Raw genomic sequence first — 21,636 nt, 5'->3', positions numbered from 1 at the left:
ATAAACGAAACCTATCGCCAGAGTACTTTCTTCATAATTTCAATGTGGAAATTAGACTGGCTGATAGTTGAGAAACTGCCTTATATCGATTTATCTGAAAGTGGATATTCATCTGAAACGCAAATTCAGGTGCAGAAGCAACACTTGGGTTTCTCGGTCGCAGAAATGATAGAACTTCTCAGACCAAGGATTGCTAGCCTTGATTTTTAAATATTCGAAATTTAGAAAAGAAGCCAAATTAAAAAGTGATGGATTTAAAAAGAAAGTTACAGATGAGGAAAACCTTAGCATATCATGTCTTCTGTACAAGAAGTACTTTACCGCAGGGAATTTTTTTAGTGCGCATTTGTGGATTGATTGAGATTTTGAAAATCCATTTCATGATTGCCAGGACTGCCCAATAGTGTGTTTGACAGTTTGGGATTCTTTTGTTTGTTTTCTAAGAATCCTTGGCCGTTTTACATTATTTACACAATGCACCTGACAAACTACTCTTTGTTCAGTCTTTGTTTACTAAGTCTGCAGGTGTAACAAACTCTAAGAAAATGGTCTCTTTTTTCCAAATCGCTACTGTATTGTGATAGAAAAGAATAAAAGCATCAAAGTATTCATTCAAAACTGATTTTAACAACCCCATCGATGCGATGGCGGTTGTAACTCAGATTCACAGCCGCACGATGTGAACTCGAATGTATATCATCTGCAATTCATTATTCAGATACAGTGGCGGGAACCGACGCCAACATCAAACAAAACTATGGCAATCTAAACAAACAAGCCTTGATGAAAAAAATCCCACGTTTCTCTTTCTGAGCGATAACAAAAACAAACACAAAATAAAGGCTATTATGAACATGCCGTAAACACTTCCCACTCCGCCATCGAAACCTTTTCTGCGATTACGAGAGCCGCTTTTCACAACCCACAACTCTTCAAGAAAATAAACATAGACTTTAACTTATTTGGCGTTAAAAATTACAGTTTAATTTAAAAGACGCCTTTTTTTTCCGCACTTTTTTCAGGAGCGTGTCTTTAGTTGAGCACGATTACTCTTTGAACTGGACGTTGAGTGCAAAGAGAACTTTCCTTCGAATGATGATAAAGTGCAAGCGATCATCTATGGACGAAAGAGGAAATATCGTCCTCCTAGGCAGTGAGTTGAAGGAATTGTAAGGCTCGGTTTCAGATCCTCTCCTTGTTGCCATCAAAAACATTTTCGTATTTCATATCTGCGGTGGATTGTAAAGACGTCGACAGACCCAACGGTTCTTCTTTAGAAAGTCATTTGTTATATTTACATTTTGTGGCAGAATAGGAACAAAAGGCAAGTTATGTATAATGTAGCCAGCAATTTGATGAATTGTGTTCGTCAATTTTACTTCAGCTAAACATGATTGTGCTTAAGACTAATATTTTGACGGTCATAAGTCCAATTCAAAAAACTAGTTATTGACCAATGAAACAAATACATCATAAAGATTTACCATGAGAATCTAGTTAAAGAAACGCTTTGTTTTTTTATTTTATTTTATTCCTTTTTTTACGAGTCACCTATGATCAGTTCGTTTGATTAAAACTGTGTAAAACTGAAAATATACCAATCTAAATTAAGCATTTCTTTTTTTGAAATTTTTCTGTTAGACGTGGTCTGGCGGGAAACGGCCGAATATAATTTTTAACCACAAACCCTGATCATGTACGAAAATATTAGCGACAATTTCACGCAGTTGGCCCACGGAAAAGTGATGACTGTGTGCTTCGAGTCTGACCAGCCGGTGATAAAAGCTAGCCGTGTGCTGGCCTACACAATCATCCTACTATTCTCGCTATGTGGAAACTCCCTGGTTATTGGTGTCCTGTGGCAAGACCGAAAGATGCGCAAACCAGTCAATTATCTTATAGCCAATATGGCTGCCGCAGACTTGGCTATAACTGTTGTATACATGCCCAGGATGATATCAGCGGTGATACGAAGCTATGATTGGCTAGCTGGAGGCACCATAGGCCTCGTCTTGTGCAAAACCGTTCCCACAACTCACCTGGTATCGGTGAAAGTAACAATCCTAACCCTAGTATTTCTCAGCGTGGAGAGGTTTTTTGCAGTTTTGCCGTTTGCAAATAACAGGTTAACTGTGCGCAGAGTCAAGGTGATTCTCATTGCAGTTTGGTTGATGTCTTTTATTGTTCACCTGCCAAATGTCATTGCGCTGAAACTGGTGCCTGGTCAGGGGGGAGCACTGATTTGCCGAGCATATCTAAACAAATTGTTTGTAAGCTCAAAAGGCAGGAAAATTTATGACAACGTCTTGGCGGCCATTTTTTATGCCCTTCCTTTGTTTCTGATAGTCCTTCTTTACTCGCTGGCTGTGATTAAGCTCAGAAGAAGGAGCGTCGCAAACAGGTATGCAGCCGCAAATGCACGCAAAGCTTCCAAAGATAAGGTGAACGCAAACGTTTTTAAAATGTTGTTTGCTGTCACACTCGCATTTATATCATGTTGGCTCAGTTATTTCGTCATGCGCAAAGCCATCATCGGAATTTCAATATCGTGCAATGTTCAGTTTGTCAGGTACTTCTTAGCTCATTCCAACAGTGCTGTGACGCCATGTTTATACATCATTTTCAGCCAAAAGTACCGCAGTAGTTTCAAAAGCATCTTAAAGAAACTTAAATGCCGTGCTCCGAGTCGACTACGTGGCGGAGCAACACTGTCCGTGATCTCTCAGTCGGCAACAAGTTTTAGTTCGTTAGGTGTTTTCCCACGAGGAGTCCATCTCGTAAGTCTCAGAGCCAACAATGAGAATAGGACGACAGTCTAGTCTTGAGTGCTAGGAATGAGCTGAACTCTGAAACGAGGAAGCTTCTGGCTCGCTTCAAATACTGGAAAACGTTACGTATCAAATCACTTGGAAAGGGAGATTACAGAGCACCTTTAAATAATTTTCAGTGAGAAAATTCAAGGTGACTGAGTTTAGGAGCTTGATAATTTACTGAAAAGAGAGTGATCAGGAAACTGAAAAAAAGCGATTTGGAAATACTGGTTTCTATGTATACCAGACGCATTCGAATCGCAAAACATATTTGGTAGAAACTTATCGGGTGTAGAGTTAAAATCACATGTCATATGACCGGTACCACATAAGCCTTTACCCTTAGATATAGAAAAGGGGCTTTATTCGAGTAGTGGAAGGAGTCTTATCGAAAACCCACTGAGAACCAAAATATTGAATCATAAATTTTATTCTGAATTGTCTCCCGGCCTGAATTAAAAGTGTACTCAGTATGCAAATGTATGGATGATAAACCTTCCGTAATCAGAATGAACTAATATAGGCTTTCAAATATAAGAGTGAGGTACAAGGGAAGGAGACTCATCAGAGGGGTCATTTGTGTGTTTACTGAACGTGTATCAGTTGTAGTTGCAATTAGTACGAGTCACATAACGACAGTCCATAAAGACATGTTTATTAGCTAGTCAGTGTTACAGACATTGATACAAAGACAGACAGACAGACAGACAGACAGACAGGGAGAGGGACAGCCCCACCCACCCACTAACAGGCTGGCCAACCAATTGATCAGCCAACACACTGATTGACTGATTAACTGACCAACTGTCAAAGGACTGAGTGAATGACTGATAGACAGACAGAGAGATGGATAGGCAGACAGACAGACAAGGAGAGGGACAGCCCCACCAACCCACTAATAGGCTAACAGAATGACTGGCCAACCCTACTGACCAGCCAACACAGTGATTGACTAGTTATCTGACCAACTGCCAAAGCACTGCATAAGTGACCGATAGACAGACAGAGAAATGGTGGACAGACAAACAGACAGACAGGGAGAAGGATAGTCCCTCTAACAGGCTAACTGAATGACTAGCCAACCTACCAACCAGCCAATACACTGAATGACTGATTAACTGACAACTGCCAAAGTACTGAGTGTCAGACTGAGAGATGGTAGACTGACATCAAGACCAAAATAAAACCTCAAATTGAAAATCTCTTTAGGAGACAGCCATGAGACACAAAGTGGAGGAATCTACTTGTGCTGACATGTATGTACACAGATTCAAACTGCTAACAAGACCATAAATATTTATTTAAATATTTCATAAAAATGAAAAATACAACCAGTAATATTACTCATTACAAAATGTTACCTTAAACTATATACAACTACAAGTAATCAGGTAAACAATGCAATGTAATTGTTATTACTTTTTAAGTATTTAAGTTTGGTCTGTTCTTCAAAAGTTTAGTAAGTTAAAAATACAAATTTTAGTCTGTTTCTCCGAAACTCACAAATAAAAAGTCTTTTTCTAACACAAATGTACCTCAGTTTAATGATCACATATCAGTTAATAAATTATATCTTAAAACATTAAACCATTTTCACAGGTGTCTTGTTACATGAAATTCTGTTGACTCTTGAGAAACCTAGTTTAAATTCTGCACAGGTATACTTGTATACTTGTATATCTGGTGTCCTGAAAATCTTTATTTTATAACCCACAGCCTTTGCAAAGCTGTTTCTACTACTACAAACAGCCTTACACGCACTTTATGTATGTGCAAATCCTAAGCAATGCATGCACAGTACATGCCAACTGAGTGCCACTACACACACCTATGTGTAATAAATGCAAGCATGTACTGATTCTTGCAATAACTACATGAACCACAGCTAAAACCAAACTAATCATGGCCCTGTTTGATTACGTGTCCCCCAAAGCCCATCATTCAGCTTTGACCTTCTCTCCTCTCTTTACGTTTTTGATATCTTTTATTGCCTGCCTCAAAACGTCTTGCCTCCTCCTCAGTGTGAAGTTCCAAAAAGGGAATAGCTTGGGGTCTTCTTTTTTCATCAAGGGACACAAATGTGAAGTATGCACTGCAAGCTCTTATGCTGTCATCTGTGTGTCACAAGAACATATAAGTTAAACAAATAGGACATTACAGCAGTTTTCAATAAGATCCAAACTCTTAAGTTAAGGAACAACACAGGTCATTGAAAATCCATGAAATTGTCAATCATGCTATAAATTTCTCAGTAAACACAGACAATTTTTAAGGAGTCAAATTGTCATGCACTGTAATGTGATTGAAGGATTTTTTAATTTTTTTCTGCTTTAAGATGCCAGTTGTGAAAATTTCTGCTTTTGTCCCACCCCCATAAATATGAACAGAACAGAATGGCACAACTTTGGGAATGGGACCAAACCTAGAAGGGGAGGCAGGAGATGATGTGTTTAATCCACATTAAATGCATATATTGTTCAATAGATCAGAAGTGAGTGAGCGAGTGAGTGAATTTTAGGTCCACACTTAAACTCTGAATCTTATATTATGACTGATGTCATCCCATGAGGTAAAAATACTGACTGACTGACTGACTTATATCAACCTTTATGTTGAATGCCTTTTATGATAATAATGGTTTTATTTTTACAATAATCAATTACAAAGTACCCCATATGAGGATTACTAGCAGAAAGTTGATTAGAAGAGCAGGAAACTGTTACTAAATACTGTACCTGTATGATAGTCCTTGGCATATACAACAACCTCAATCTCCATTGACTTGGCACTAGTAAACGTTGCTCGGCCAGTAATATGTATAATATGACCAAGCTTGACAGGGGCATGGAAGTCAATGGCATCTGGAATGACAAACACAGTAATTGAAAAAGTAGAGAATGAGTGACTATTAGGAAATTTGAGATTATTGACATTGTTAGGTCCAGTGCGCATGCAAGCTCTCTTAAGTTGCTATTATCAAACTCTTTGGGCAGACTAAGAAAAAATGTAAAATTCAAGTCTAAAGAAAGAATTGTTTACTTTATTCTCAACTACAGTATGACCAAGTCTAATAACCATTTGATTACTGATGGAGTCCAATTTCTCACTATGACTGGAGCAAAATTGGGGAACACAAAGTCCTCTCACCAATTCATCAAAACTGGGATAAAACTTAACCCTTTAACTCTCATGAGTGACCAAGACAGAATTTCTCCTGACAATATCAATACAATATCAACCAGATAAGTGATGAGAATAAAGAAATATATAAATTTGCAAATAATTAGTTGATCCAATACTAAATTCTCTGAACTAACATTGTATGAATTATATAGTTGACAGTAAGGAGAATGACAAATTTGATCTGGGAGTTAAAGGGTTACAAGAAAACTACCCATAGCAAAAGTGTATTCCTAAATAAAGAACAGTTGCCTTTTTCCCATGAGAAAAGGAACAAAATAGTCAAGAAAACAGGTAGTTTGATCATCAGGAAGAAAGATGTCCTGAGAAGGACTGTTGTAAATTGTGGTGAGTGACATTTTGACTACCTTAGCAGAAGTTATCAACAAAGTCACAAATGATGCAGGTGATATTTCCAGAGGTAACAAATAGGATAAATTGTTATATAAAAATGTGCATGTGGAGACAATATACATGTACTTTGGAATCCACTTTCATGAAATCTCAAACTACCGTAAATTAGAGCACATGACTATCAATGCTCTAAATTGTTCAGTTAAGATTTCAGATGTAAATGATATTTTCTCTAAGAAAAGTAAACCCACCGATGGATGCAGTGACCACATTAGTTTTACAATGTCTAAATGCCACAATTCCTGCCACCTCATCCATCATTTTCATGGTCACTCCTCCAAGAACAAATCCAGCTTTTGTACACTCTGATGGCTGTACTGAATGGATCAATGATGATTCTGAATTCAACACACTATAACGTGACACATTCTTTCCAGCTGGGTGAACTAATGGGGAAACCACATTGTTGCTTGGGGGATTCTGCAAAGATAAAATGTACTTTAAGGTATACAGGCAGGAAAAAATGTAACATCCAAAAAAGAACTTTATCCTTAAATTGTGTAAAAATGTGGGTTTGGTTACACAGTCCAACTAAAGCTTGCTATGGGCCAATAATAAACCACAACAAAACTGCTAACATAATCGTTTATTTTTATTTTTAAATATATTTTTTTCTTCACCTTGAAAGACAAATTCACTAATACTTAAATACTGAACACAGGAATACAAAATGGAGTGTCATGGAACAGGTGATGGTAAAGACAAACTTATCGGCTTAAGGGTGTTATCTTCATTCAACACCAAATTATCTCAATGTATTTTATAGAATATATCTTGCAGCTTGAAAGGAAATTAGATATTAGGTCCTAAGTATAAAGGTTAAATGGAAGACCCATCACTTTACCGCCTTACAAGTACCTCTTGGAAATGTTCCTCCTTATCAAGCCTGGCTCTCTTCTGTAGTTCGTATCGCTCTTTGCCTTTTTCCTCCTCATCTTTGCTGGAGTACTCCAACGAGGGAACCTCAGGAATAATTCGAACATCTGACCCCATTACGATTGGAACATACCAAAGAGAGGCGCGATTGGTCAATCTACGACTTCCGGTTAGAACATTTTCTGCCCAGACACTGGCTTTAACTTCTAATGATCGCTTCGATGCGTAGCCCAACTGAACGTGAACTTGTGCAACTTCACCGATGAACATCGGTTGTATAAAGTCAGTTCTTTCCACACGTGCCAAAGCAGCCAGAACGGGCTCGTCTTTGGTTCGATTCCTGTTGCAATGCCTTGTTGCTATTATGAACCCTCCTTCCTCGATCAACTTCAGAATCGTGCCCCCATGAACATTGCCTGCTAAGTTGGCATCATCAGGATGCATAAGGCGACAAACTTCTATTGATCCACGAGAAATGGAATCTTCAACTTCTTTTGATGACTCAGCTCCGGCCACTTTCGCCGCCATATTGGATTTATCCTCGGTCAGCGGCTGAATTGTTTGTTCACGCGTGTTCGAACAAACGGAAGTCAAAATGGCGGCTGAAGAAGAAGATGACGATATCTGGGACAGTTGGGAAGATATGGCAGATTCTGGGGTAAATAATCTGCAGATAATGTTTATTTCCCTCACTTTTGTAATTCATATAAATTTCTACCCAGTCAAAACTCCCATTTTTTGAGGGTTTTTTTCTCGTAAATTGTATCAATGAACTGTAAGGTAGTTTTCACATCTGCCAGTAATTAACCCCTGGATTCCAGGAATGACATCGTGTTCCAACCGCTGTCGATCTAGTAATGATAATACTACTTTTGGAGAAACAGGTTTTTACCTATAATTTAATTTGCCAATGAATTTATTGGTCGAGTTTACAACTGATTTCATTTGTAGGAATTAGAAAGACGAATGGAAGAACGGGAGAAACAGATACGAGAAAAGGACCAGAAACCTTCAATTACATCTATAAAGTAAGACGAGTCACAATACAAAGCTAAATAAAAAAAAGTATATAACATAAAGGAAAGTCTCAAGTGAGTATTTTTGTGGTTAAATTGAAGGACATTGAAGCAATTTCCATATACTGTACTGTAAAGATAAAAATAAATTCAGTAGTATTTTATTTCCAACTTTCCCTATAAATTAAACCATAAGTGTTCGCGGGGAAAAACGTTTCAAAAAGCCTCTTCATCATAAAACCATGTCTGTATGGTATCCAGTGCCAGACTGCTGCCTTGTGAATGCTTTACATGTATTGAGTTAGGAAGATTACTCCTACATTTTTTTTAAAATTATTTCCTTCATTTCAACAATCACAACCTTTGAATAATTACAAAAAAATAAAGGAAATGGAGAAGGGCATAATATAGCAAGCTAATTAGATGTCCTTTTACACTAAATTACAATTTTTCATAGTCAGTAAAACAAGAGGAGTACATATGTAAGAGAGAGAATCAGGATCACACCTTTAACAACAAATATAATAATAGCACATGGTAAAAAGGAAGATATTTATTAATACTGAGAAGAGTAAAACATAAGAATTGCTTTTTCAAAGATTTTCCTAGTGGGTTTCTCCCATATTGACATAGGAATATCATTCTAACTGCACATCTTCAATAATTTTTTTTTTTATTTTTATTTTATCTCGAATTATTATGATTTTTTTTTTAACATACCTCAAGACTTGTAGGGCCAGTTATTTACATGAAGTCTAACCCAAACTGCAGTTTTACAGAAGCTGTGGACCTCAGGTTTTCTCTTTGATGACTAATTAAATCAATGCCCTTCCACTGTTAGCGTCTGGTCCTCTTGATACTGTTCATAATTATGGATGATCAGTTAAAAAGTTCAGCTGAATTGAAGATAATTTAGATCACAGTTTTGTTAAACATTGGTTAAACTTTGTTTGTGTAATCAGACGTTTATGTGGGGACTTGTTTTGGGCATAAGTGAAATGAAACTGATAGTAAATCATAGAAACAATTCTACTTGCTCATCATTTCTTTTAGAAAGCAAGAAACTAAGACAGGTTCATCCATTCTGATGCAAGAAGATACAAACCGAACTCTGTACAAGCCACAGGTAATTAAAATTGTAGTTGATAAAGCATGCATTTAATATGATATACTGTGTACTATAGTCCTGTATACTTTCAACTAATAAGCTAGCTCTCCTTACTGATGACTACATTATTTTTGTGGCTAGTGCCTCCCATAGGAGGCCATTAGTCACATATGTACATGTGCATTGTCAAGATGAGTGAGCAAGTAACTGGGAATTTTGTAGAGAGACTTCTAGCCACTAGTGAATTATGTTTTCAGCTCTTCCCATGACACAAAAGAGGGCAGCAGGAGATAATAAACATCTCACAATAATTTTAGAATTGCACGTAATTTACAGCAAAAGTTTTCCTTGTACAAATATTGTAATAGGTATGATTGCACATCATGGAACTAAAAAGAAAATTATTTTCTTTGAAGAGAGAATATTTTGCCATTTAAATCAGCAAACTAAGAGGAGATTGATCTTTTCAGTTTTTGCCCTCACACTACAAAAGGCAATGAACATATTAAAATTATTTCACAGTGGCATCCAACAAGGCATTGTTTAAATCAAAACTTTTCCATGGCATGCAGAAATATCTCAATAGATCCAATCTGAACATTCAAACAGCTTGAATCTGCAACTTATTCTGAAAAGAGCCACTAAGTTGCAAAGGGAGCCTCTGCAAAACACAATACCATGAGTTGTTCAACAAAATGATGGAATGGAGGAACAGTGGATCAGTGGATCAACAGTGGATCAGTGGATCCACAGAATGGTAGAATATCTTTAATAAGACAAGGAATGACGGAATATCCTAAAATGCAGAATGCCTTTTTGTACAAAAGAAAAGTCTGAAGAAATGGAATTGCAATGGAAATAATAAAATTATTTAAATCAAACAGCGGAATTCAAAGAGGCATAGGTGATCTTGTTGAAAGAGGACTGAGGACCCATAGGGCTTTAGAGCTGGCCCTTTTAAGTTAAATATTGTAATATCATGATTGTTATCATTTTTATTATTGTTAATATTATTTGTTTCCATATAATTATTAGGTTAATGTCGATTAGACAATATATTATTGAATTGTCTTTCTCTTGTGGAACAGGGTACTCATAAATATTTAGGATGCAGCAGGTTTTCTGTTGTGCATGTGAGACAAATATTCTGCAACGCCACCTTCTAGTGTCATTGTACAACCCCAGGAACAATCAGTACTATAGATAATTATTATCCTTGAAATTGTTTGTCAAGTACTCTGTCAAGTATAACCATCAGCAAAATGAAAACAAAGAAAGCAAATTAGCTGAGTAAATTAAGTAAAACTGCAGAGCCTCTCTCTACAAAATTCCCAGTAGCCTTCCTCTTTACAATTTAGGTGACACCAGTGTATTGAGGTGATTTTATCCTTGTGTAAATTGCATTTAGCCTCACTCTTACTTGTATAACAATAAAATGGGGAATAAACAGGGGTTTTCAGGCCCAAGATACTACCTATTGGATGATAGTATAGTATGTACAGTATAGTACTGTGCATTATGTTGGTAAGATTTGAACCTGCAAGTTGTATGTGGTTTAGTGTTTTCAAGTTGCCAGATTCTGAACTTCATGTACTGTTTCTTTTAATTTTTATATTGTAGTTGAGAATATTAAAACGACCAGATTCTGGTGGAACAAATAATTTGAAAAATCAGGAATCCTCCAAGGAGAAGCCTGCTCATAAAACATTAGCAGAGAGACAAGCACAATATGCAGAGGCTAGGTAAGGAAATTTTTCAAAATGAGACAAGCCTGGAACAGGTGTAAATTGTTCTAGATATATACAGTTTTTTTAGTAACCTTTTAATCCATAAAAGTAAACAATATATAGCAGTTGTATCATAAACCTGGTTAACCCTTTAATTCCCTTGAGGAATTTTATTTTTGCAATACTAATGCAATATCAAGCAGACAAGTGATGAGAATAAAAAAACATATAATTATCAATTAGGGGATTTCTAATTGATCCAATTTCTAAATCTCCAAACCAACATTATAAGAATTGTATGGCAAACAGTAAGGAGAATTACAAATGAGATCTGAGGGGGGGGGGGTGAAAGGTTAAAAGGTACATAGTGTAGATGTAGTTGTCTAACAAATAATATTATGCTGAATATTGTTGAATGATCTCTGCAACAATGGCAAGGGGATTATTCAACAATATTCACTGAGCCTGAGGCAAATAATTGTTTTATTATATTTGTTTAGGTGCTTTCCTTTTAATCCTGAAACTATTCTGTTTAAACTGTTTCGATTAAGAGCCAGTTTACAGTAGAATTTAACAGGTTCACTTAATTCATACATGTATCTTTGTTTTGGAAAGTGATACTCCAATCTTAGTAGCATCTTTTGTGCTCTTTGAAATTGAATTTTTTGTTATTTCATTCATCATTTCCTTAATAACACTAACAAAATGTGAGGCATGCAGCCACTTTGAAATTTAGCGCTCTTGCTAAGATCACCCCACATTAGGTGATAATAGCAAGATATGATGGAATCCTTGACCAATCATAGGGTGTGTATCTCCATAATCACCAGAGCAATCATACTAATAAGTAAATAATAATAATGGATTTTTTCTTGTTAATTTTATTATTCTTTATTGTTTCATTTTATTAGGGCACGAATATTGGGATCTGCAACAGATGAAAACAATGATTCAGAGTAAGTTACACTAGTCCTGTAGATCATCTTACAATGATTTTATTCACATATGTACATGTGTACACCAGGGGTGAAGTTAGGTCATCCATGCTCTGATTTACTTAATACAAAATATTGTTGGCTGATCATTACGTGATGCATTAAGATTCCTCTGATCCTTTCTTTTTCACGACCTGAGTTAGTATGTTGTTTGCTAGAAGAAAGATCTTTGCCTAAAGAGTGTGGTCCAGGCATCCCAATTCCCCTTAGCGACATGCCTGCATATAATGCAAGGTTAATGTACATTTTCCATAGTCATTTGTTTCAAATGCTGCTCTTGTCATAGGATTGTATCTGTAGTTTTCTCTCCCTGCAGAAAACACAAATGTCCTCAATTATTGTTCTGCAATTAACAAAAATGTACATGTTACTTTAACTTTCAATTATACAGAAGTGATGTCAGACCACAATTACTACAAGTGGAGCAGAAACTGCCAGAGAATGTCATACGTTTACCAAGGTAGAGTAGATTGTTTTTTATGCAATATTGTAAACTTTAAAAATGTAGTGTATTTGGGAAAGATTGGTACAGAACATACAATTGGACGTATCCTTATGACTATTCTTTGTTGTTGGTTTCATGGTGTAGTCCCTTCCATTGGCGCGATTTCTTGAGAAGTTATTGCACTCACAACTTGACACATAAGCTAAAACCCTGTGTTTTGGTTTTTCACTCATGTGACCTAATGAAGTCTAGCCATGGGATTTTGTTTCCTCGTGTGTGGTCATTCATCACACAGACACTGTGCATCACCACCACCAATGGTTGCAGAGGGCCATGAGTGTATTATCATTATAATTATTATTATTATTATTATTATTATTATTATTATTGTTTTTATTATTATTGTTATTATTATTATTGTTGTTACTATTATTATTAATATTATTATAATATCATCGTTATTATTATTATCATTATTATTATTATCATTATTATTATTATCATTATTATTTACTATTACCACCACCAACACAATAACAACAGTAAACCTAGATGGAAAACAACGTTGGCTACCATTCTAATTTATTAAAAAAATAAATCCAAAGTACGCTCGACTTGCTTGGAAGCAAAGTACTCTTGGGTGAAAACTTTAAAACGTGTAAGCTTTTTATGTCTTAAAAGGCATTATCTTTTTTCTTAAAAGGCATTATATATTCACCAATTGCCACAGAAATACTGTTGTGCATCTGTGTTGTAACATAAATCACATGGTCAGAGTTAGGAGGTTGTCTTCATTTAATGCTACATGTAACTCATAAATTTGTGCCCCACACCTAACATCCCCATAGGTCCATCTAATTCCGCGATCGTATCGAGTGCAATCTACGTTTAATGACATCTATGATAATGACTAAACCAGCGTTCCATATGACAAATATGTAAAGGTGTTAGATTCTAGTTTGCAGAAAAATGTGCGCTTTAAGGAAAAAAATACAAACAAATAAAAACAATTTAACAAACGAGGCCCATAACCTCACGAAAGCAAAAACAAAAACAGACTGTGACTATGGACAGGCTTCCTAAAACCCAAAATGTGGGTTGGTTCTAATCCCAAATCTAAATCAAAAGGTCATAGAGCCATGGTTAAACAAGTGGTTTTTTTTCCGATTTTTATTAATCGTTTCTTGCGATTATCGTTAACACAATTAGTTCGTGGGAATTAGACGCGTTTGACGCGCGTGTGATGCTACAGTATATGTGAGCGGTACTGTGCTTCCTTGCTTTTTCCGGCGAAGGCATGAGCACGCAACCGTGAAGAAAACCAAAGCATGATAACAAAACACGATAGCGATCGACTTATCCTGTTAACTGCAGGTAACATTTTTCGTGGCGTCTGTTATTGGTGCATATCGATAGCTTTAACTTTCTCACTCAATAAAACATTTGAAGGGGTCTTAATCTACCGTGAGAAGATGTAAATGTCTTACCACGTGCACTTGTATTTTTTAGGGGTCCAGCTGACAATGGTTCTAAAGGGTTTGAATTCGCAAGGTGAAATTAAATACACGATACACAAACTGATCAGTTGAAACAAAGTATTTTTCTTTAACTTCATCGAAAGCAAGGATCATAAATCGGGTATGGAGCGGAAGCATTGGCCTAGGGATATGTAGCACTCATCTGTCACTGGAAGGAGTTCCTGGGAACATTTTTATGCATGTAGTGGCTTGTCATGGGAGTGTGTTTTGTAATTATCAATGTCAGGCTGTCGAGTAGCCATCTGTGGTCTTCTGCACCTGCTTCAAAAACACAGAGAAAGTCGTATCAGCTTCACCTGGCGAAACAAATAAACCCTTACCCGACTGGACTTTACTTCTGCGGCATTTCTAGGAATGCTTCAACAACCCAAGACTGAGTAGTATTTCATTCAATTAAGTACTACCCAGTTCTCTTCAGCAACGTTGGTACAACAACGTGAAATATCAAGAATTTACTCGTCGAAACCAATTCAAATTTCCACCGACTGGACTTTTATCCGGTAATTTTGATTTGGAAAGCTGTCTTACCGGAATGGTAGAATTCGTTTACGAGTCGAGTGTACACTTCACGTTCATACAGAATTCCATTCTGAGTTTATTTTGGTTTGGAGACCAATCAGACTTCAAATCTCAGTGGCTGCACTGTGGGAATGTGATCGGCCAAACTTGGTCAAGACTTCATTCACTGGACAAAGACTCGGTGTGTGTGTAAACTTAAGAGTTAGAGCAACAATGTACCGAATTTAGAGTCAATCTAACTTCGGAAGGCAATTTTAAAGCGAAGGCATCGCTTTTTGTATTATTTTAACAACAGGTTACTAGATAGCTGCTAAAAAGGTTTAAGCTCAAAGACCTGGATGGAAAGGATCCCTAGATAAAGGACTGAAACTGTAGTATTCCCTGTTAGTGCCATTAACTTTTTTTGCCTAAAAACATCTTACTTAGCCATGAGTAACCGAATCACCGCTTTCAGTCTAAATATGACGAGAGCTTTTTGATTTTTTCCGTCTATCATTCGACAAACTTAGTATCAGTTAACCAAGCCTCTGTGTCAGTTTACTTACGTGCACAGTAAGTCACTTCTTTTTCAGAGAAGATGACGTGCGCTTTGCACAAGGCTCGAAACACGCGACCCGCGTGATCTCCATTTGATCATATGATAGTATGGGCCACCCCAGTCTAGTCTCCGTTTGACACGCGATGGTATGAGCTACTCTAGTTTAAACACTGTTTGATCGCGTGATGGCTTGGTTCATTCCAGTTTGATTTCCCTTTGATCGTGTGGTAGTTCTGTCGAAGACAATTTCGAAAGACGGAAAGCACGCAGTCATTCACACAAAACGTGCATGCAGAACAAGGACCAGTTGACTAGAAAATCGATATCTTAGACCCTGTAGCCAGAATCTGGGCGTTTGATTCAATTATGAAAGTAATGGTCAGTTCTATTATTTTTCGGTCTTTTCGCTTCCTTTCAGGCCATTTTCTTTTCTCTTTTCTTCTCCAGGACTACCTTATTTAAGAGGAATAAGTATCAGTATTGGGATGAAAAGAATTGAAAAGCGTGGCCTTAATTTAAAATTTTATTGGCTTATGCCAGGAGGGTATTTGCCTCCAAAAAAACTTAAGCGTGAGAATGGATTTGCCGTACTTTAATTTGTCTTTAAAATAGAATCATCGGCATCAGAACTTATGTAAGAACGTGGAAATAGACCTGATAATAAAAAGGAAACTATTAATCCTTTACACCCTAACATCAATATGTATACTCTCCATACTGCTCTGTATGCATTTTCAAAAGTGCTGACAACGAGAATGTGTTTAACAATCCAGAGCTTCTTTAATGGGTTATCACTCCCTTTAATCTCGTGACCTTAATGCCGTAGGCTACTAACAGCCAACACCAACTAAGTTGGTGGGCTACTAACAGGAAAGCATAATAAACAGGACCTATAGTGCATAATTTGTTGTAGAAGGAGGCCGTTATCCGTTTTAAAAATGCGTGTGAATAACTCTTCGTAAGGTTTATAGTATAGTTTTATCTTAACCGCGCATACAAGCGTTCGATGATCCTAAGTGAGCAAATGAAGTAAAAATTTTTATCCCTTTCCCAGATCGATTCAGTTTGACGAAAGAAAACAAGGCCAGCGGAAAAGCCAGCACAAGAGTTTCATTTTTTAATCTTTGTTACTTTGCATGGAAGAAGAACGAACTCGTTTTCTAGAGTCCACAGGTAGTGACATTAAAAAGCTAATCTCGAATTCTACCCCTGAAACTAAAAACATTAGTACAAAATTTTAGTCAACGTGCGATACGAAATTTAATGGATGGGTTATAAAATAAATAAGCAACATCTGATTTGCTGGTATATCGGCTGATAATGCCCCTGGCTGAGAGATTGTCCTAAAAAAATTTCATATTTTGCCTCGAGGCTTCGCTTATCGACCAAATATTCATTTTCCGGACAATATTTCAGCTGCCTCGTCTAAAGGGGTTTATTTTCTGCATATTCTTCACTGGTTTAGCCGGGGCATATTCCATCATCATGTGATACGTTTCGAGCAATTGTGGGCAACCAAAAACATTTGATGGATCATAACTTCCGAGACAGAGTAGAAAGCGTCAAAAGCATTGATTTAAAATATCCGCGCAATTGATTTTCTTTCGAATAAATTCAAAAATTCGCCAACTGTTGCACGACGTTTTCACATCCGTTGTTTCCTTCACTAGATTCGCTTAATTAGTGCGCATTTATCGCCTTCATCACATAAAGGCCATCATCATAAAAAACATCAAGAACACAGATAAGATCTACATCTCGCCGGCTCTCAAAAAGGTTAAAGAAGATGTTATATTCAAAATAAGGCTTCCTTTTCTTAATTTTCCAATTCTTCCTTATGAAGGTCTCCCTTTGCCCTTTAAAGAGTCTGACTAATATTTGATTTGAACTAACATACATTGGTATCTCCAGAATTGCGAAAAGATGCTGACCAATATATTATGTCAACTGAGGCAGTGGATGAAAATTAAAATCCGCGGCGAAAACTCTCGATCTTCAATCACGCATGTGCAGTTCAGAGTTGACTTAGGCTCCCACGGGATGTTCTCAGTCAAAAGTGTTAGACGTGAAGGTGTCATTCTTTTTTTTTTTTTTCTTTTTTTTTTCCCATTCCTTCTTTTCGTTCCTTGATACATTAATTTATCATCAACAACTTAACACGAATCACTTTCTGCCATTTGATCGTCTGTCGCAGAATTAATGACAGACATGTTCACCTGTTGTAAACATTGCGTGTTATGAATATGACCAGAATTTACATTAACAGCGTGAATTTTTTGAAGCGAAAGGGAAAGAAAAATTGGCTGTTCGTGCTTTTTACTTAAAATGGTTCTCACCATGTAGTTTATCCAATTCTTTGTGGGATGATGCTTAGTTACTTTTTTCACCAACAATAAGAAAGATCAAAACATTTACAAAATAACAATGAAAAACCATCTTCTCCACGTCCAAATAAAATCGAATACCTTACTTTCTTGTATAATAACCATATTGAATGTCCAAAGCTAGAGACACTGCTGGCTACAAAAAGGAAAGTCCACTTTTTTCTAGAAAGCGTCGAAAGTATTCGGTCTAATATTGCATTGTTTTACTTCATCGCTCCCTAAGAATGGTCTAGAAAACTTGCGCCAACGTCTTAATGGGCAGAGACAAGCTGAAAGCAATCCACGTTTGGTCACCTGTTTTACTTTGAAGGATCAGTGGCTCCTGCCGATAAATTCCTTGGTTCTGTTTGGTTTTGTGCCCATGTGATGATTAATTTAATTGAGAACGTGACACGGGTGAATAACAATACCGAAATCTTAAAGTTTATCATGTTGAACATCACCGGTGAGTCAAACGCTCCTCCAGCTGTCCGAGAATTCTAAAAGATATGATTAATAGGAGGCCATCCCTTTTTTGATTTACAGCTGTAGTCAACACCTTTCGTTTTGGAAAACCAATTGAACGAAGATTTCCTCAAAAATTGGTGGGAACCAACATACTTTCATTTCACCCAAGCACATTAGAAGCCAGCTTAGGATAAACATTCGTCTCATCAACTGCAATATAAGAAGAAAAGCAAAAGTTGCAGCAACAACGATAACACTCCAAATAAAATGGCCGATCTACCATCACGCAGTGTAGCTTTGACCATCGTGGAGTCCGGCTTTATGACTGCACTGAACATTTTTTCGCTGGGAGGTAACATCATGGTGTGTATAGCCGTTTACAGGAATACAAGACTACGTTCTACCACTAACATTTACATCATCGCGTTGGCTATCAGCGATCTTTTGAGCGCCATTTTCGTCATGCCGTTTGCAGCCGGAGTGCTCATTTCAGGAAGATGGCCCTTTGGTAAAGTACTTTGCCAGATAAACGCCTTTTTCAGCCTATTTGTTGTCTACGTTTCACCCGTGACGATGGGTTTAACAGCAGTTAACAGATACATGAGAATATGCAAGTCAGATATGGAGTATAAACGGTTCTTCTCCCCAATAAAATCCCGCCTCGTGCTGGCCTTTGTATGGGGTTTAATTGCTAGTTACATCCTGTTTTCTCGCTTGGCTGGTCTACAAGGCTTTCAATTTGTGCCGGATTATGCTTCGTGCTTGAACCAACATCTGGCTGCATCTAGCAAAATACTTCATTATTTTGTGGTCGTTGGCTTGTTTTTCCTTCTTCCCCTGGCGGTGACGATTTTCAGTTACCGAAAAGTCTCCAGAAAAATCCGGGAACACAACATCAATTTAGCGATGACCCATCAAAGTCAAAGACGGGATGCCCATTTCAGCGCACATGAAATCCGAATAAGCAAGTCATTATTCGTCGTAGTATTTGCCTTCATGTTATGCTGGGTTCCTGCTTGGTTGATTACCATCTTGGTACGCTTTGTGGGAAAAGTACCTCGCAATGTTCAACTGCTGTGCGCTTTCTTCGTAAATTTGTCAAACGCCATTAATCCTTTCATTTACGCCGGAATGAATCCGTTGTTTAGGTTAGAGTTCAAAAGAATACTCCACTGTGCATACTGCAATAAAATTCGCAATGAATCGGGCTCGAACACCGATAACAATCAACAGGGATCGACTCAAAGAACCGTCGCCCTTGCTGAAAGCACCACACAGCACCACACCTTATAAATTTCTAGGCGCCGGTTTCGTCCTGGACGTTAACATGAACCATCAACGAAAATAAAAATCAAAACAAAAAGTATGTAATTGTTAGGTGAGGAATTCGATTTTAAGGAACGAAGTATCATGGGCGTGAAAGTATACAATTATGCCACAAGCCTTGTAAAAATACACTGATTAATACTTTCGAGGGTAACAGATGTCATCATTGTGAAGTTTTGTATTAACGTATATCTCTCTTTTAAAAGCATCACAGTTACTTGTATCCTTAAAGTTATTGCTGGTCAGCAATTGCTGAGCTGTTGTAAATTTGTGCAGAAATAACTGTCAGTTAATGATCTTCATATCTCAACTTTAAATTTACGAACTGGGGTCGAAAGCAAACCTCTGAGATTCGTTTCACGTTTCTCACCGCAATCAGAACCGAAAAGTCCTAAATCAAACAAAGACATTAGAAACGTGACGTCTTTGGTAACTTGAGATCATCGTACATATATTTCGTGAGATTAAAAATTTTAGTGATAGCGTTCTTGGCGTAAGGAATACTTATTACAGGATGACAACCCTTTGATGATATAATTTCGCAAATGCACACACTCTTTTAACTAATTGTTGAGTACTTCTCACCATTAGCAATGCGTGTTACAGCGGTCAATAGTAAAGTGCGATACCCCATCTCAAATTCTTCAGCCAAATCTCCAATACACTACATTTCAGCACTGTTGACTCCTACTCTACACGCTCGCCTAAGTTCTTTCTTCTTAACAGTGATCGTTATTTGTTTTATTTAATCAAACCAAGCTTATATGAGTAACTTGAATCCTAGCTTTAAAGACTTCGGTGTTATAATCATCAGTACGGATTCCGCTTGGACTCATTTTGGTGGAAGGAGGAAAAGATAGAAAAAAATTCACCAACTTGTTCTTAAGAGATAAATGAACCTTTTTAGAGGACACGATAGAGATAGGGAGACACTACAGAAAGGACAAAGTTGTAATCTTTTACAGAAAAAAAAATAGCTTCAAGACTTAGCTGTAAAAATATTTACAAATGACAGTAGGGCAGTGGCCCAAAGACAATAAACAAACGATTTACAGCACCTTTATTGTTCCCAAAATAGAATCCTTAGCACTGTTGGGGATAATACGAGGTCTCACATATGAACCAGCTATCTAAAAGACATTGTTGAGAGACATGGGATTGACCCTATGTGTCAAAAGCAATGGGTTACAACACGGAAGCGTAAAAAATGGAACTGCAATTCCTTATATGTAGTGCTTATAGTCGTTATATGTCGCAAAATGATCATCATTAGCTGTTTTAGAAATATTTTAATGAAATGTTTTTAATGTGTGATTTTTAACAAACTTGCGAGGTCAAATAGAAAGGAAGATGTCCCTCCATTTTTAACTCGCACATTCCTTGTATTCATTGTAGGGATTCTGATGAGACACAAGTTAATTAGGCTTCATTATTTTTCACGGTAAGTGTCTCTGAGAAGTAGGTGTAAAATTGGTCATAAAACCAACGCGATCTACAACGCACAAAAGATGTCATCAATTAGCTTTTTGAAGGTTGAAATTGGAGGAGATTCTGAGAATGATTAATAATGAAGGGAATGGCTATCATTAAGGGATAAAGGTTGATATTTCTAGCGATTGAACGTAATTATAATCATTAGTGCTTAGGTCAAATTCTCATTGATGAGAATGTAATGCACATCAGAGAATGTACCCTTGTCGATTTATCACCATTACACAAAGGTGTTCCTCGGAAACGTCTCAAACTTTCTTAATTGGTGCTTTCTGTTTCTGCATCAATCTCTTTCTTTATTGTATTTCATGAATAGCACACTCTTAATGTCATCATTCTGATGAAGCTCTCTTTACAACTTATAAAAGAACTGATTTCTGTCTCTACGGTGAGACAAATTTTCTCCCAACTGTTTGAGAAAGTCAAGGTATTCTTAAGATTAAGGCAGTTTCTTGTCTTATTTACCAAACCACTTATACTAGTAATCTTTTGTTTTGAGAAAGTTAGCGCGCGGATATTTCATTCAGTCCCATAAACTTACGAATGGATTTGCCGTACTTTAATTTGTCTTTAAAATAGAATCATCGGCATCAGAACTTATGTAAGAAGATGGAAATAGACCTGATAATAAAAAGGAAACTATTAATCCTTTACACCCTAACATCAAAATGTATACTCCCCATACTGCTCTGTATGCATTTTCAAAAGTGCTGACAACGAGAATGTGTTTAACAATCCAGAGCTTCTTTAATGGGTTATCATTCCCTTTAATCTCTGACCTTAATGCCGTTTATGAAGTTGGTGGGCTACTAACAGGAAAGC

General features: G+C 37.0%; 4 protein-coding genes across 4 annotated transcripts; 3 read left to right on the top strand and 1 right to left on the bottom strand.

Annotated features, from left to right (window-relative positions):
- Positions 1-1,694: 1,694 nt before the first annotated feature.
- LOC131775352 (neuropeptide SIFamide receptor-like) lies at positions 1,695-2,819 on the top strand. Its single transcript, XM_059091458.2, has one exon. It carries the CDS (start codon positions 1,695-1,697, stop codon positions 2,817-2,819), a length of 1,125 nt encoding a protein of 374 aa, XP_058947441.2.
- A 1,391-nt stretch (positions 2,820-4,210) lies between these two features.
- Positions 4,211-7,830, bottom strand: LOC131775342 (cytosolic acyl coenzyme A thioester hydrolase). Its single transcript, XM_059091446.2, has 4 exons — positions 7,263-7,830; positions 6,596-6,824; positions 5,546-5,671; positions 4,211-4,924 (listed from the first exon to the last, which is right to left on the bottom strand). Exons 1-4 carry the CDS (start codon positions 7,806-7,808, stop codon positions 4,752-4,754), a joined length of 1,074 nt encoding a protein of 357 aa, XP_058947429.2. The 5' UTR covers positions 7,809-7,830; the 3' UTR covers positions 4,211-4,751.
- Positions 7,831-7,854: 24 nt separating this feature from the next.
- On the top strand, positions 7,855-15,002 carry LOC131775389 (SUZ RNA-binding domain-containing). Its single transcript, XM_059091488.2, has 7 exons — positions 7,855-7,938; positions 8,232-8,308; positions 9,350-9,422; positions 11,025-11,146; positions 12,043-12,087; positions 12,518-12,586; positions 14,081-15,002. The coding sequence occupies exons 1-7, from the start codon at positions 7,876-7,878 to the stop codon at positions 14,124-14,126; spliced, it is 495 nt and encodes a 164-aa protein (XP_058947471.1). The 5' UTR covers positions 7,855-7,875; the 3' UTR covers positions 14,127-15,002.
- Positions 15,003-18,076: 3,074 nt separating this feature from the next.
- LOC131775387 (melatonin-related receptor-like) lies at positions 18,077-19,714 on the top strand. Its single transcript, XM_059091486.2, has one exon. It carries the CDS (start codon positions 18,265-18,267, stop codon positions 19,288-19,290), a length of 1,026 nt encoding a protein of 341 aa, XP_058947469.2. The 5' UTR covers positions 18,077-18,264; the 3' UTR covers positions 19,291-19,714.
- The last annotated feature ends 1,922 nt before the right edge of the window (positions 19,715-21,636 follow it).

Source organism: Pocillopora verrucosa, chromosome 9 (genome assembly GCF_036669915.1).
Source record: "Pocillopora verrucosa isolate sample1 chromosome 9, ASM3666991v2, whole genome shotgun sequence".
Classification (NCBI taxonomy): Eukaryota; Metazoa; Cnidaria; class Anthozoa; order Scleractinia; family Pocilloporidae; genus Pocillopora; species Pocillopora verrucosa.
Note: the sequence above shows the minus strand (reverse complement) of the source record. Positions and strands in the feature narration are given on the sequence as shown.

What these genes read in the sequence shown, in the direction of transcription:
- LOC131775387 (XM_059091486.2), top strand. Translation starts at nt 18,265, where the DNA reads ATGGCCGATCTACCATCACGCAGTGTAGCTTTGACCATCGTGGAGTCC.
- LOC131775352 (XM_059091458.2), top strand. Translation starts at nt 1,695, where the DNA reads ATGTACGAAAATATTAGCGACAATTTCACGCAGTTGGCCCACGGAAAA.
- LOC131775342 (XM_059091446.2), bottom strand. Translation starts at nt 7,808, where the DNA reads ATGGCGGCGAAAGTGGCCGGAGCTGAGTCATCAAAAGAAGTTGAAGAT. An exon ending in AGGAGGAACATTTCCAAGAG is followed by an intron (nt 6,825 to 7,262) that starts GTACTTGTAAGG and finishes TTATCTTTGCAG; the next exon opens with AATCCCCCAAGCAACAATGT. An exon ending in TGTGGTCACTGCATCCATCG is followed by an intron (nt 5,672 to 6,595) that starts GTGGGTTTACTT and finishes TTGTCATTCCAG; the next exon opens with ATGCCATTGACTTCCATGCC.
- LOC131775389 (XM_059091488.2), top strand. Translation starts at nt 7,876, where the DNA reads ATGGCGGCTGAAGAAGAAGATGACGATATCTGGGACAGTTGGGAAGAT. An exon ending in GATGAAAACAATGATTCAGA is followed by an intron (nt 12,088 to 12,517) that starts GTAAGTTACACT and finishes TCAATTATACAG; the next exon opens with AAGTGATGTCAGACCACAAT. An exon ending in AATGTCATACGTTTACCAAG is followed by an intron (nt 12,587 to 14,080) that starts GTAGAGTAGATT and finishes TGTATTTTTTAG; the next exon opens with GGGTCCAGCTGACAATGGTT.